General features: G+C 40.0%; 1 protein-coding gene across 1 annotated transcript in view; it reads left to right on the top strand.

Moving 5' to 3' along the window:
• Positions 1-14,595, top strand: part of TYR (tyrosinase) — a 117,560-nt gene that overhangs the window by 14,929 nt on the left and 88,036 nt on the right. The window contains exon 2 of the mRNA XM_004619043.2: positions 3,559-3,775. Within this exon, the coding sequence (XP_004619100.2) occupies positions 3,559-3,775 (217 nt within the window). The remainder of the gene's footprint in view (positions 1-3,558; positions 3,776-14,595) is intronic.

The following is a 14,595-nucleotide window of genomic DNA, read 5'->3' on the forward strand; positions in this document are numbered from 1 at the left end:
CTTGTTGGTGATCTTCTTTGATTCTATATTCTCAGTGATACAGGTCTGTTGTTTTGTCATTTTTTCTGATTTTACATTCTGCTTTCTGTATTAGAATAGTGTTTTCCTCATAAGAAGTTGTCAAGGGTTCACTCTTCCTTCAGACTTTGAAAGAGCCTGTAAACTCAGACCATCTAGATTTGAGCTTTTGTTTGGGGAAGATTCTTGATTATCATTTATATGTCCTTGATAGTAATTAGTCTATACAATTGTTCTGTTTCCTCTTAATTCAATCTTGGAAGGCTTTCAGAGTCCAAAAATCTATCATTTTCTTCTTGGTTTTCCAGTTTTACAGCATACAGAGTTTTGAAGTAGTACCTGAAGATCCATCTAATTTCTATGATATATGTTATGGTGTCTCCCCTTTTACTTTCTGATTTGAAATGCTAGAGTTTGCTCTTTCTTTGGGAGTCTTTCCAAAGGTCTGCAGTATTTATTTTTTTAAAGTACTATCTCTTGGATTTGCTATCTTTTGAGTTACATTTTTCCATTGTATTTGTTCCTGCACATTATTGTTTCCTAATTTCTGCTTGCTTTGTGATCCTTTCTTGGTCTTTATTCAGGTGCTTAAGCTGTTCAAATAGGTTGGCCTTCTCTTGCTTCCTAATGAACCTTTGTATTACTAATAACTTTCCTTTCAACATCACCTTTACTGTGTACCACATGTGCTGGTAGCTCATATTTTCATTCTTATATATAAATCCAGGATTGTTTTGACTGCGTATATGATTTCATCTTTGACTCACTGGTTGTTCAGCATTGAGTTGCTTTATTTCAGTGTGTTTGAATTTTTTACCTCTTTTCTGTTTGTGATAAACTTCAGGAAAGTTGACACTTTGATCTTCTTGATTTTTTTAAGATATGCATTTTAAGATATGTCCTAGTATATACTCTTTTCAGGGGGGAAGATGGGATTGCAGACCTTACTCCTGACTCTGCAATCAAGGATCACTGGTAGGGCTCAGGGAACAATGTGGAGTACCAAGAATCAAAGCTGGGTTATTAGCCAAGTCAAGGCAATTGCTTTACTCCTGTATTTTCTCTCTGTTCACTACCCAGAATGTGTTTTATTCTGGAGTATTTCCCATGTGCACTGTAGAAAATTTATATTCAACATTTGGGGAATCTAGTCCTACATACGTCTGATAAGCCCATGTTTTCCATTTCAACCTTCAAATTCATTGTTTCCTTGTTGAATTTTAGACTAGTTGATATATTCAGAGGTGATGAAACTATGTTGAACTCTCCAAACACTATTGTATTGATGTTCATGACTTCTTCTAGGTCTGTTAGCAGTTGTTAAAATAATTATCTATCATGAGACACATATGTATTTAGGAGTGAATTTTCTGTGAAGATTCCAGAAATATGTTTACTATCCTTGGCCTTGCCTTTATTCAAACCTTAATTTTAGGTCTTATGATTTTTATTACCTTGGCTCCTTTCTGTAGTTTTTGAGTTTTTATAGTAATACATGACTGGAGCTAAGATTAACTTAATATAGCACTATGTGTTTGGGAGCTGCCACTTCCGAGTTTATGGGTTTACTGAGAGAGTCCCAGAGTGTTTCCTGTAAGACTTGAAGGAGGAAAAGTCAAAATGTTATCCTTCCTTTCTGGCATTGGATGGAAATGGTCTCTTAATTGACATTGTTTTTCTATGGCCTCTGTTGTTCTGAGGGCTTGGGGACAAATGTCAGGAATGTGTCTAGATTGCAATTTGATTGACTCTAATATGGTATCACTGTAATGCTGATTAAATTAAAAACCACACTAGGATAAAATGGGTACTCAATGGAAGCTCATCTTTCTGGCTGTGCTTGGGAGACTGTATGTTGTGCCAACCTAAACAGGGCCAGCAGCATGCAATGCCCCTGTGGTAACATTCCTCCCTGGTGATTTCCAGGCATGGCTTTATATGGCTCTGGGGGCCTCTGAGCAGTGCCAGGGCTCTGGGGCCGCCCAAGCTCCTGAAGTCCAAGCAACACTCACTGTGGGCCCCAAGCCAAACTGCTGGGTTCGAAACACCATGTTGCTGCCTGGGAGGCTGCACTGCCCACTTCCCAGATAAATACAAAAGGGAAGATGTGCAAGGGAAAGATTTCAGAGGGGCGATGTTTCTGCTTACAGAATAGTAGCACTGTAGCACTGTCTTCCCATTGTTCATTGATTTACTCTCGGTAGCTTGCCTGGCTCTCTGAGAGGGATGGAGGAATCGAACCCAGGTCAGCCACGTACAAGGCAAACGCCCTACCCAATTGCGCTATTGCTCCAGCCCATAGTAACACTGTAGCACTGCAGTCCCGCTCCAACAGGAAACAAAAACATCTCCATTGTGAGACTTGTTGCTTCTGTTTTCGGCATATCAAATACTCCACAGGTAGCTTGCCAGGCTCTGCCATGCAGGCAGAATACTCTCGGTGGCTTGCTGAGCTCTCCAAGAGGGACGGAGGAATCGATCCCAGGTTGGCCGCATGCAAGGGAGACGCCCAACCCGCTGACCTATCACTCCAGTCCAAATAAATATCTATCAAATAGCAAATGTTGAAACAAGCAGTTTAGGATCAGAGATATAGTGCACGGTGTTTAATACGCTTGCATTACATTCACCCACACTGGTTTGATCCCTGGCATTTCAGATGGTTCTCCAGGACCTGCCAGTAGTAGCTCCTGAGCACAGAGCCAGGAATGAGTCTGGAGCACTGCCAGTTGTAGATCCAAAAGAAATTAAAACAGAAATTATCAAGCAAAAGTACTATTCTGAACATCCAAAAATAGATAATGGGATACTTTCTGATAAAACGCTCAATGGTAAACATTTCATTGTTTTTGATATTACATATTAATAAAATTTATTCATATCATGAAAGTTGTACATATTTCACTGTCTCTGTCACTGTCATCCCGTTGTTCATCGACTTGCTCAAGTGGGCACCAATAACATCTCCATTGTGAGACTTGTTTGTTACTGTTTTGGGCATGTTGAATATGCCACGGGTAGCTTGCCAGGCTCTGCTGTGCGGACGAGATACTCTTGGTAGCTTGCAGGGCTCTCTGAGAGGGGCGGAGGAATCGAACCCGGGTCGGCCACATGCAAGGCGAATGCCCTACCACTGTGCTATCGCTCCAGCCCATACAAATTTCAGTGTTTATTATTGATAATACTCACATAATAGGGACAAACTATCTAGAAAGATAGCTGTTTCTCTTTCTGTCACCACTAGGCTCAAAACTTGATATAGTGCTTAAAATATAATGCATATTTGATAAAACATTTTGAATTAATTTCTAATCAAATAAATATTTGATAATTATATGATGTATAAAATATGAAATGTAAGAGTAGAATGTTATTTTAGGTTTTACCTTTGATATTTATTGTGAAACTTTAAAAAAACTGTTTCTAGCCAACAATTTAGAGAAAATATTTACCCTGTAAACTCAATATAATAATCAGGAAATTCAAGCAACTTCAAATCAGTAGTGTAAAAAATATTAAACAGGAAGCTGTTCTGTGCAGATCATCTGTAGTCGCCTGGACGAGTACAACAGCCAGCAGGTTCTCTGTGATGGGACCCCCGAAGGACCACTACTGCGCAACCCTGGAAACCACGACAGAGTCAGGACCCCAAGACTCCCCACCTCTGCAGATGTGGAACTCTGCTTGAGTATGACCCAGTATGAATCTGGCTCCATGGATAAAGCTGCCAATTTCAGCTTTAGAAATACACTGGAAGGTAATTTTCTTCTTTTTTCTCTATTTTTTTTCTTTTTTCCCCTAGGTTCATGTTTTCAATCTCCTATTCAAAGCCTAGTATATAGAAATGTCTAAAACTTCATAATTTTCTGAGTTGATAAGAATGTGTAACATAGGTCTGAGATCTTCTGGCCCCGCCCCCCAACCTCCCCCGCCCTCAGCAAAGGTAATATCAGAGGGTGTTGAGTAGGGGCCTCTGCCTGACCTTTCGCTCCACCTCTGCTGGCGATTCAAAGATTCTCTTTCTCTCCTGGATCAGCGGAGACCTAGTGAAGACATCCCCACGGCATGTTACTAATGAAGCCACTCTCGGCAGTTACGCAGGGTTTTTGGGAAAGCTGTCATTCAACTTCTTCCCTTGCATAGCAGAAAGCTACTCATGTCCTGGGCTTCTGTCCTCACAGATGGAGCAACTTGGCTTCCCCTTCCCTTGAGAGGCAAGCTGGAGAAAGCCAGTTAGAACTGGAAATCCAGAGTCATAAAATTCAAAGCATGAGGGATTCAAGCAAAAATCACTAATAGCTTATACCTGAGGGGTAAAAAAGAAGGCAGTCAGTACATAGTACCATTCAATGCAGATAGCAGAGATGCTCAAATTACCTGACTTCCACGGGCGCTTCTCAGTCGAGGGAAGACCGCTCCCTGCCAGACAAGGAGGATGCACTGCTCAGGCTTCGCAGGGCCTAAGGCGCTCTGACACCCCTGATGCCCCATGGGCCTCCAGGTTCCTACCCAGCATTGCTCTCTGGGACCCCGGGGTCCCAAGCAGTGAACAAAACTCACAGACCCATAGCTGACAAAAACTTGAAAAAACATCTTATGAACCAGTTTGAAAGAAGTTTACAGTTGAAACAAATGAAATACTTATTTGTTTCAGTCACTGAAGCAAATAAAACAAGGGTTTTTACAAGCATTGAAACATTTTTTTTAGTTTTATAAAATATACTCATTAAAGGAAAAAGATACAAATTTTAGAGGCTCCCAAAACTCATAGTCTCAACCATAGGATACAGAAGAAAAACAGGTTTCAGTCAAGAGGAACGTAAACAATCCAAATGATCAACTCTTGAAAAGAGAGAAAATAAACTGGACAAATAATGGGCAAAGACTCAGAAATTTTTGTGAAACTGTGAGAGATGCTGTTATGCTCTCAGAATCCTGCAGGACAAGAAGATTCCAAGAGAGTAATAGATATAAAATAAGAATAATTAGGGAACTATGTGAAGCTGAAATTAGTGAAGCCCAATAAAATCAACACAAAATATCATTGCTGAATTTCAGTAAACTGGCAATGAAAAAACTGTTTAGTAACTAAGCAACATCTTACCTATTGTCTTATTTCAATTTATATAAATATAATTCAATACTTTGCCTGGATGTCATATTTTATTGAGTAACGAATTTAAATTCATAATATTTTTTATCTAACAGATGGAACAACAAAATATTTAAAGAGGAAATTATCTCTAGTCAGCTCAATGGTTAAGAATTTTTGTTCCCACTTTTTAAAATCTTGCAGTTCAGTCAAACTCCTGATTCAAGTAATATTGAGCCAGATATTAAGTCTAAAAAATTCATTAAAATAATTTAATTTTTTAAAAAACGATATCTTTATAGAATAAGATAGTCAAGACACTTGATTAATAGGAAAAAAAGCATCTAGCAAATATTTAAGAAATATATAGATGTACTTAGGCATTTCAAAACATATCTCTGCTCAGGAAAAATGGCAAATAATGCATTTCTATCCCTTACCGCTTCCATTTAAAACAAACAAAAATAAATAATTATAAAATATTGAGAGTTCTTCTGAAATGAACTAAAAATATTTCCAAGTAATTGAATTACAAAACCTATGCATTTTTATTTTTTCGTTTCTTTTAAAAAATATTTTTCCTTTTTTTCAACTTTTTGTGTTTCAGGAAAATTGCTTTAAAAATATAAGCACTGTAGCACTGTGGCACTGTCATTCTGTTGTTCATCAATTTGCTCGATCGGGCACCAGTAATGTCTCCATTGTGAGACTTGTTGTTACTGTTTTTGGAGTATTGAATATGCCCTGGGTAGCTTGCCAGGCTCTGGCATTGGGGAAGAACTCTCGGTAGCTTGCCAGGCTCTCTGAGAGGGATGGAGGAATCAAACCCAGGTCGGCTACATACAAGGCAAACACCCTACGCACTGTAAAATGTTACATCTATACATAACATTGATTAGTTAAAATTTTCATCTTTTTAGAACCAATAAACTGAATACCAAAGGCAATGATTATTTATTTTTGTTGGTTACATATATTTAGGGTGTCAAAGTGATAAAATACTTATTTAGCTATACACTACAGTGTAAATTTTTAGTGAAGCATTAACTATGTAATCCGGGGTATAATGTATGAAATAAGATTATCTCTCCAATGCCATGAATGTGGTTAAATTCTATTTCCTTTAAGATAAAAAGCAAAGCAAAACAACACATCAATTTTTTTTTGGGGGGTTGCCCATTTAATCAATGTTACTGTGGTAACAATTTGCCAGATTTTTACAGAAAAGTTGGGCCTCCCTTTTTATAGCATGGGGGGGTGCATAGTGGAGGGGGGAATAAGTTGGTTAGATTGTTTTAAAATTTTTTTTTTTAAAAAAAGACGTTATAAACTGGAGTTAAGAGAATTTGAACCAACTTCCACACACCAGGTAGCAACACATCAATTTTTAAAACAAATCAGGAACCAGAGAATTCGTATAATGGATAAGGTCTTGCTTTTGAAGTAGTGACCCAGGTCCAGTCCCAGAAACTGCATATAGTCCCATAAACTCCTGGTGGGCTCCACCCTGCCAGGAGACGCGAGCACAGATTCAGGAAGAAGCCCTGAGCACAAGCATGGCATCCACTCTCCTGAGTAAAAAATTAAAATGAAAACAAAATAATTTCACACACTGCAAAACTCTAGAGAAACTCTTTAAGATGTGATGTATTGTGCTTTAAGAGGAAAATTATAAAATACAATGTAAAATAAAATAAATTATATGCCCTAGGTTTATGTCACTGTCATCCCGTTGCTCATCGATTTGTTTGAGCGGGCACCAGTAACGTCTCTCATTGAGAGACTTATTGTTACTGTTTTTGGCATATTCAATACACCACGGGTAGCTTGCCAGGCTCTGCTGTGCGGGCTCCATACTCTCGGTAGCTTGCCGGGCTCTCTGAGAGGGGCGGAGGAATTGAACAGAGGTCGGCTGCATGAAAGGTGAATGCCCAACCACTGTGCTATCGCTCCAGCCTAGGTTTATGTAACTTCATAAATACATCAACTTAAAAATTAATATATAACACTTGTTGAAGTGCTATGAAATTTAGTCATTTTGATAAATAATTTATCTGCCTTTTATCAACACAACCCTAACTGATAAATTCTATTTATTAACATCACTTTGTATGCAATAATATAACAGAAAGACAAAATTTTACAGAAATATAGGTCACAAAAATGAGACCTTGGATTCAAAATAATTTCTGAATTTTCATAATCTTATTAAACACTGTTCTTAATGTGGTATTCTATAATCCTTGAGAAAACATCATTTGAATTCAAAACACTGGAGTGTGGGTAAACATTCACTGACACAGCATGCCCTTTTTATCAATAAAATGGAGATAACATTTTTTTTTTTTGCTTTTTGGGTCACACCCAGCGATGCTCAGGGGTTACTCCTGGCTTTGCACTCAGGAATTACTCCTGGCGGTGCTTGGGGGACCATATGGGATGCCGGGGATCGAACCTGGGTCGGCCGCGTGCAAGGCAAACGCCCTACCCGCTGTGCTATCGCTCCGGCCCGAAGATAACATTTTTTACTACTTCTGGGTATCTCTTTTTTTTTTTTAACATCTTAATTCTTCTTTTTTTTTTATTTTATTTTTAATTAGAGAATCACCGTGAGGGTACAGTTACAGATTTATACACTTTTGTGCTTATACTTCCCTCATACAAAGTTCGGGAACCCATCCCTTCACCAGTGCCCATTCTCCACCACCCGTAAACCCAGCGTCCCTCCCACCCTCCCCAATCCCATCTCCCTCCCACCCCACCCTGCCACTGTGGCAAGGCATTCCCTTCTGTTCTCTCTCTCTAATTAGCTGTTGTGGTTTGCAATAAAGGTGTTCAGTGGCCGCTGTGCTCAGTCTCTAGCCCTCATTCAGCCCGCAACTCCCTTCCCCCACATGGCCTTCGACTACAATGTACTTGGTGATCGCTTCTCTGAGTTGACCTTTCCCCGGAACGTGAGGCCAGCCTCGAAGCCATGGAGTCAACCTCCTGGTACTTATTTCTACAGTTCTTGGGTGATAGTCTCCCACTCTGTTATTCTATATACCATAGATGAGTGCAATCGTTCTATGTCTGTCTCTCTCTTTCTGACTCATTTCACTCAGCATGAAACTTTTCATGCCCATCGACTTAACTACAAAATTCTTGACCTCCTTTTTTCTAACAGCTGCATAGTATTCCATTGTATAGATGTACCAAAGTTTCCTCAACCAGTCATCCGTTCTGGGGCATTCGGGTTTTTTCCAGATTCTGGCTATTGTAAACAGTGCTGCGATGAACATACATGTGCAGATGTTGTTTCAATTGTACTTTTTTGCCTCTCTGGGATATATTCCCAGCAGTGGTATTGCTGGGTCAAATGGGAATTCAATATCTAATTTTTTGAGAGTCGTCCAAATTGTTTTCCAGAAGGGCTGAACCAGTCGGCATTCCCACCAGCAGTGAAGAAGGGTCCCTTTCTCCCCACATCCTCTCCAACAGCGGTTGCTTTTGTTCTTTTGGATGTGTGCTAGTCTCTGTGGTGTGAGGTGGTATCTCATGGTTGTTTTGATCTGCATCTCTCTGATGATTAGTGATGCAGAGCACTTTTTCATGTGCCTTTTGGCCATTCGTATTTCTTCCTTGGTAAAGTTTCTGTTCATTTCTTCGCCCCATTTTTTGATGGGGTTGGATGTTTTCTTCTTGTAGAGTTCAACCAGTGCTTTATATACCATTGATATCAACCCCTTATCTGATGGGTATTGTGTAAATATCCTTTCCCATTCTGTGGATAGTCTTTGGATTCTGGTCAATGTATCTCTTGCGGTGCAGAAGCTTTTTAGTTTAATGTAGTCCCATTTGTTGATCTCTGTTTTTACTAGATTGCTTAGTTCCGTGCCACCTTTGAAGATACCTTTATCTTCAATATCGTGGAGGGTTTCGCCGACATTGTCTTCAATGTACCTTATGGTTTGTGGTCTAATGTTGAGGTCTTTAATCCATTTTGATCTGACTTTTGTGCATGGTGTCAGGTCAAGGTCTAAACCCATTTTTTTGCATGTGGTTGTCCAGTTGTGCCAGCAGCATTTGTTAAAGAGGCTTTCCTTGCTCCACTTCACATCTCTTGCTCCCTTATCAAAGATTAGATGGTCATACATTTGGGGTTGTGTGTAGGGATATTCCACCCTGTTCCATTGGTCTACGGCTCTGCCTTTGTTCCAGTACCATGCTGTTTTAATTATTACTGCTTTGTAGTAAAGTTTGAGGTTGGGGATGGTGATGCCTCCCATCATCTTTTTCCCAAGAATTGTTTTTGCTATCCTTGGACGTTTGTTATTCCATATGAATTTTAGGATTGCTTGATCCATTTCTTTGAAGAGTGTCATGGGTATATTTATAGGGATCGCATTGAATCTGTATAATGCTTTAGGGAGTATTGCCATTTTGACAACATTGATTCTCCCTATCCACGAGCAGGGTATATGTTTCCATTTCCTCATGTCCTCTTTGATTTCATGGAGTAGCGTTTTGTAGTTTTCTTTGTAAAGGTCTTTTACTTCCTTGGTTAAGCTGATTCCGAGGTACTTGATTTTCTGGGGCATGATTGTGAATGGGATTGCTTTTTTCATGTCCCTTTCCTCTGCCTCATTGTTTGCATATATGAAGGCCATGGATTTTTGGGTATTGATTTTGTAGCCTGCAACTTTACTGTATAAGTCTATTGTTTCTAAGAGTTTCTTAGTAGAGGTTTTAGGCTTCTCTAGATATAGTATCATGTCGTCTGCAAATAGTGAGAGTTTGATTTCTTCCCTTCCTATCTGGATGCCCTTAATCTCTTTTTCTTGTCTAATAGCTATCGCAAGTACTTCCAGTACTATATTGAAGAGGAGTGGTGAGAGTGAGCATCCTTGTCTTGTGCCTGATCTCAGAGGCACAAGTTTTTCCCCGTTGAGGATAATGCTTGCCGTAGGCTTGTGATAGATGGCCTCGACTATCTTGAGGAAAGTTCCTCCAAACCCCATTTTGGCGAGGGTTTTCATCATGAAAAGATGTTGGATCTTGTCAAATGCTTTCTCTGCATCTATTGATATGATCATATGGTTTTTATCTTTACTTTTGTTGATATGCTGGATTATGTTGATTGATTTCCGAATGTTAAACCATCCTTGCATCCCTGGGATGAATCCCACTTGGTCGTGATGTATGATCTTTTTGATGAGTTGTTGGATCCTATTTGCCAGTATTTTGTTGAGGATCTTCGCATCGGTGTTCATCAGGGAAATTGGTCTGTAATTTTCTTTCTTAGTGATGTCTTTGTTTGCTTTTGGTATTAGGGAGATGTGTGCTTCATAGAAACTGTTTGGGAGATTTCCTGTTTTTTCAATTTCCTGGAAAAGTTTGAGGAAAACAGGCAGCAGGTCTTCTTTAAATGTTTGGAAGAATTCGCCAGTGAAGCCATCTGGGCCTGGGCTTTTGTTTTTGGGGAGGTTTTTGATCACAGCTTCAATTTCCTTAACATTGATGGGTCTATTCAGGTATTCCAAGTCTTCTTTGTTCAGTCTTGGGAGATTGTAAGAATCGAGGAATCCATCCATTTCTTTTAGGTTCTCATGTTTTGTGGCATATAGACTTTCGAAGTAGTCTCTAATGATCTTTTGAATCTCACTGGTTTCTGTTATGATGTCCCCCTTTTCATTTCTGATTCGATTTATTAGGGTTCTTTCTCTTTCTTTCTTTGTGAGTCTTGCTAGCGGTTTATCAATCTTGTTTATTTTCTCGAAGAACCAGCTCTTTGTTTCATTGATCTTTCGGATTGTCTTTTTGGTTTCCATGTCATTAATTTCTGCTCTAATTTTTATTATTTCTTTCCTTCGATCTGGTTTGGGTTCCCTTTTCTGGTCCTTTTCTAAGGTCTTGAGTTGTGAAGTCAAGCTGTCTATGTGGGCCCTTTCTTCCTTCCTGAGGAATGCTTGGAGAGCTATAAATTTTCCCCTTAACACGGCTTTAGCTGCGTCCCATAGGTTTTGGCAGCTCGTGTCTTCATTCTCATTTGTTTCTAGGTATTTTTTGATTTCTTCCTTGATTTCCTTCCTGACCCACTCATTGTTCAACATTGAATTGTTTAATTTCCAAGTGTTTGACTTGATTCTCTGTGTCAGTGAGTGGTTAGCTTCTATCTTCAGCGCATCGTGGTCTGAAAAGATGGTTGATACAATTTCTATTTTTCCGATTCTATTGAGGTATGTTCTGGGGCCCAGTACATGGTCTATTTTAGAAAATGTTCCGTGTGCACTGGAAAAGAATGTGTATTCTTTCTTTTTGGGGTGTAAGGCCCTGTATAGGTCTATTAGGCCTCTCTCTTCAATTTCTTCTTTCAGAGTCAGTGTTTCCTTGTTGAGTTTTGTTCTTGTGGATCTATCTAGAGGCGATAAGGCCATATTGAAGTCTCCAACTACTATTGTGCTGTTAGTGATGTCCTCTTTGAAGTCTGCTAGGAGTTGTTTTAAATATTTAGCTGGTCGCTCATTAGGTGCATATATGTTTAAGAGTGTGATTTCTTCCTGTTGAACATATCCCTTGATAAACAGAAAATGACCTTCGCTGTCCCTTTTAATCTTTTTCAACCTGAAATCTATGTTGTCGGATATTAGGATGGCCACTCCAGCTTTTTTACGGGGGTTGTTTGCTTGCAGGATTGTTTTCCATCCTTTGACTTTGAGTCTATGTTTACTCTGTTTGTTCAGGTGTGTTTCTTGCAGGCAGCAGAATGATGGGTTTAATTTCTGGATCCATTTTGCCACTCTGTGTCTCTTGATGGGTGCATTTAGGCCGTTGACGTTGAGAGAGATTATTGTGATAGGATTTTGTGTCATATTTCTGTGGTATTTGTTGTTTTTATGTGGCTCCACCTTGTCTTACAGTAGCCCCTTGAGACCTTCTTTCAAGTTTGGTTTTGAGTCTATGAAGGACCTGAGCTGTTGTTTATCCGAGAAGTAGTGTATGGTTCCTTCAAGTTTGAGTGAGAGTTTAGCCGGATAAAGTATTCTTGGTGAGGCATTCATTTCGTTGAGTCTTTTCACTATGTCCCACCATTGTCTTCGGGCTCGGAGGGTTTCCTCTGACAGGTCTGCTGTAAATCTGAGGGGTGCTCCTTTGTATGTAATTTCCTTCTTTGACCTTGCTGCTTGCAGAATTGTGTCTCTATCCATAGCATCCGTCATTCTGACTATGATATGCCTTGGAGTCTGTTTATTCGGGTCTCTTTTTGCTGGTACTCTTCGGACTCCTTGTATCTGGATGCCTGCCTTCTCCAGCTCTGGGAATTTCTTAGCAATGATGTCTTTGACTGTGTTTTTTTCATTGGGGTTACTTCCCTGTGGTTCTGGTACTCCAATGATTCTTATGTTGTTTCTCTTGAAGTCATCCCCCAGGGCTCTGATTCGCTCTATAGCCATTTTGAGGTCTTTGGCCATGATTTGTTGTTGTCTATAAGCTTTCTGCAGCTCATCTTCCAGGTCGCTGATTCTTTCTTCAGCTGTAGTCATTCTACTGTTGAGGGCATCTAGTGAGATTTTTATTTCATCTACCGATTCCTTTATTTGTGAGATTTCCGTTCGAAGATTTGAAATTTCTGCTCTCATTTCTGCTCTCATTTCTTCCTGAATTTTCTTGGTAGACCGTTCCAGCGCTTCATTCATCTCCTCCCTTAGTTTATTGGATGTCTATTCCATGGTTGCTTGGAGTAGGTCGACTCTCCTCCAGATCTCCTCTCTAAATTGTTTATCTGAGAGGTCATAGATGTGAGTAGCCCCCATTGATGTTTCTGGAATTTTTTCTTCTCCCTCTCTTGGTTGAGGGGATTTTCGCAGCTTCTTCATATTGTTACGGAAGTATAGAGTTGGAGCTCTGTAGTTATTTGTTTCTTTTTCCTTCTTGTGGAAAGAAGGTTTTCTGATCGTGCTAAACTTCCCTTATTAACTGAGAGCTTTTATAGTGTCAGACTAAGCTAATGGCTATTTTGTGTGTTAGAGATTGCAAAAGTGAATTTTCAAAAACATACAAGTACTGATTGAGCTGAGGTAACAAAGAATAACTGGGGCCGCGTTAGCGTTGGCCGCTCTGAGAGGAGGCCACGCCCACTTTTAGACCACGCCCACTAACATACAGGACACGCCCCCAGTGTCTTCCTGCGAGGGCGGGCCGCAGTTAGGGGGCCCGGGGAGGAGCCGGGGCGCAGAGGACACGGGCTGGGGCGGCTGGAAGGTCTCAGGGAGTCCAGGCGGCGGGAAGCGGGGCACTTCTGGGTATCTCTTAACTGTGAGACAACTCTGTTATATTACAGTGAAGGAAAGCCTTTTAAAATTCATTTAAACATTAAAATCATGTTATCTTTTATTAGTAGTTGTCAAATTATCTTTTTCTTTTCATCATATAATCTCTCAGAATCTTATAACAGTGACATTACAGAGATCTTGAAAGTTCATGACCTTGAATTTTTAACCTGAGTACTTGGTAAGTATAAAATGATGTGAAAATTTAAAAAATGAAGTAGAACTATAAAAAATAAATCACTGTATTACTGTATAACTGTCATATCATTGTTTGTCAATTTACTCGAGCGCCACCAGTAAAGTCTCTATTACACTCAGCCCTGAGATTTTAGCAGCCTCCTTTGCTCGTCTTTCCCAACGACTAGAGGCTCTTTCAGGGTAGGGGAATGAGATCTATCATTACTGTTTTTGGCATATGGAATACGCTACGGGTAGCTTGCCAGGTTCTGCTGTGAGGGCAGGATATTCTCGATAGCTTACTTGGCTCTCCGAGAGGTATGTATATATCTTTTACTGTATTTGGGATATGAATATGCCACGGGGAGCTTGCCAGAGCCTCCCATGAAGGCAATAGACTCTCGGTAGCTTGTCAGGTTCTCCAAAAGGAGAAGTAGGCTATTAAATGTTTCGTGGCCACAGTGCTTCTGGGAGCTTGGTTTTATTGGTCGTTGATGAGATTACATGACGCCGGAGGCAGTTTCTGGGTGTGACTGTCCAGCTACTGGAAAATGGGGGATCTGGGTGGAAGAGGCCCAATCCCGATATGGGCAGCCTTGGAGATCTTGGCCCTGGGTCCCGCACACATGCGTTCCTCTGCCAGTTCCTTTATACATGAGGCTCGTTTGTTTGTTTGTTTATTTATTTATTTATTTATTACATAAAAACTAAATAAACTGACAAAATTATCAATACTACAGACATATGTGCATTATGGTAGTTATCCTGGTTAAGAAATATTGCTTTCTTTTTTTTTAACTTTTTGTGTCACATCCAGCAATGCACAGGGGTTACTTTTGGCTCTGCACTCAGGAATTACTCCTGGCAGTGCTCAGGGTACCATATACGATACTGGGAATCGAACCCGGGGTGGCCATGTGCAAGACAAATGCCCTACCTGCTGTGCTATGGCTCCAGGCCAGCATTGGTTTCTTGTACAACAAAAGTACTTATGGTTCT

This window comes from Sorex araneus, chromosome 1 (assembly GCF_027595985.1).
Source record: "Sorex araneus isolate mSorAra2 chromosome 1, mSorAra2.pri, whole genome shotgun sequence".
NCBI classification, from domain to species: domain Eukaryota; kingdom Metazoa; phylum Chordata; class Mammalia; order Eulipotyphla; family Soricidae; genus Sorex; species Sorex araneus.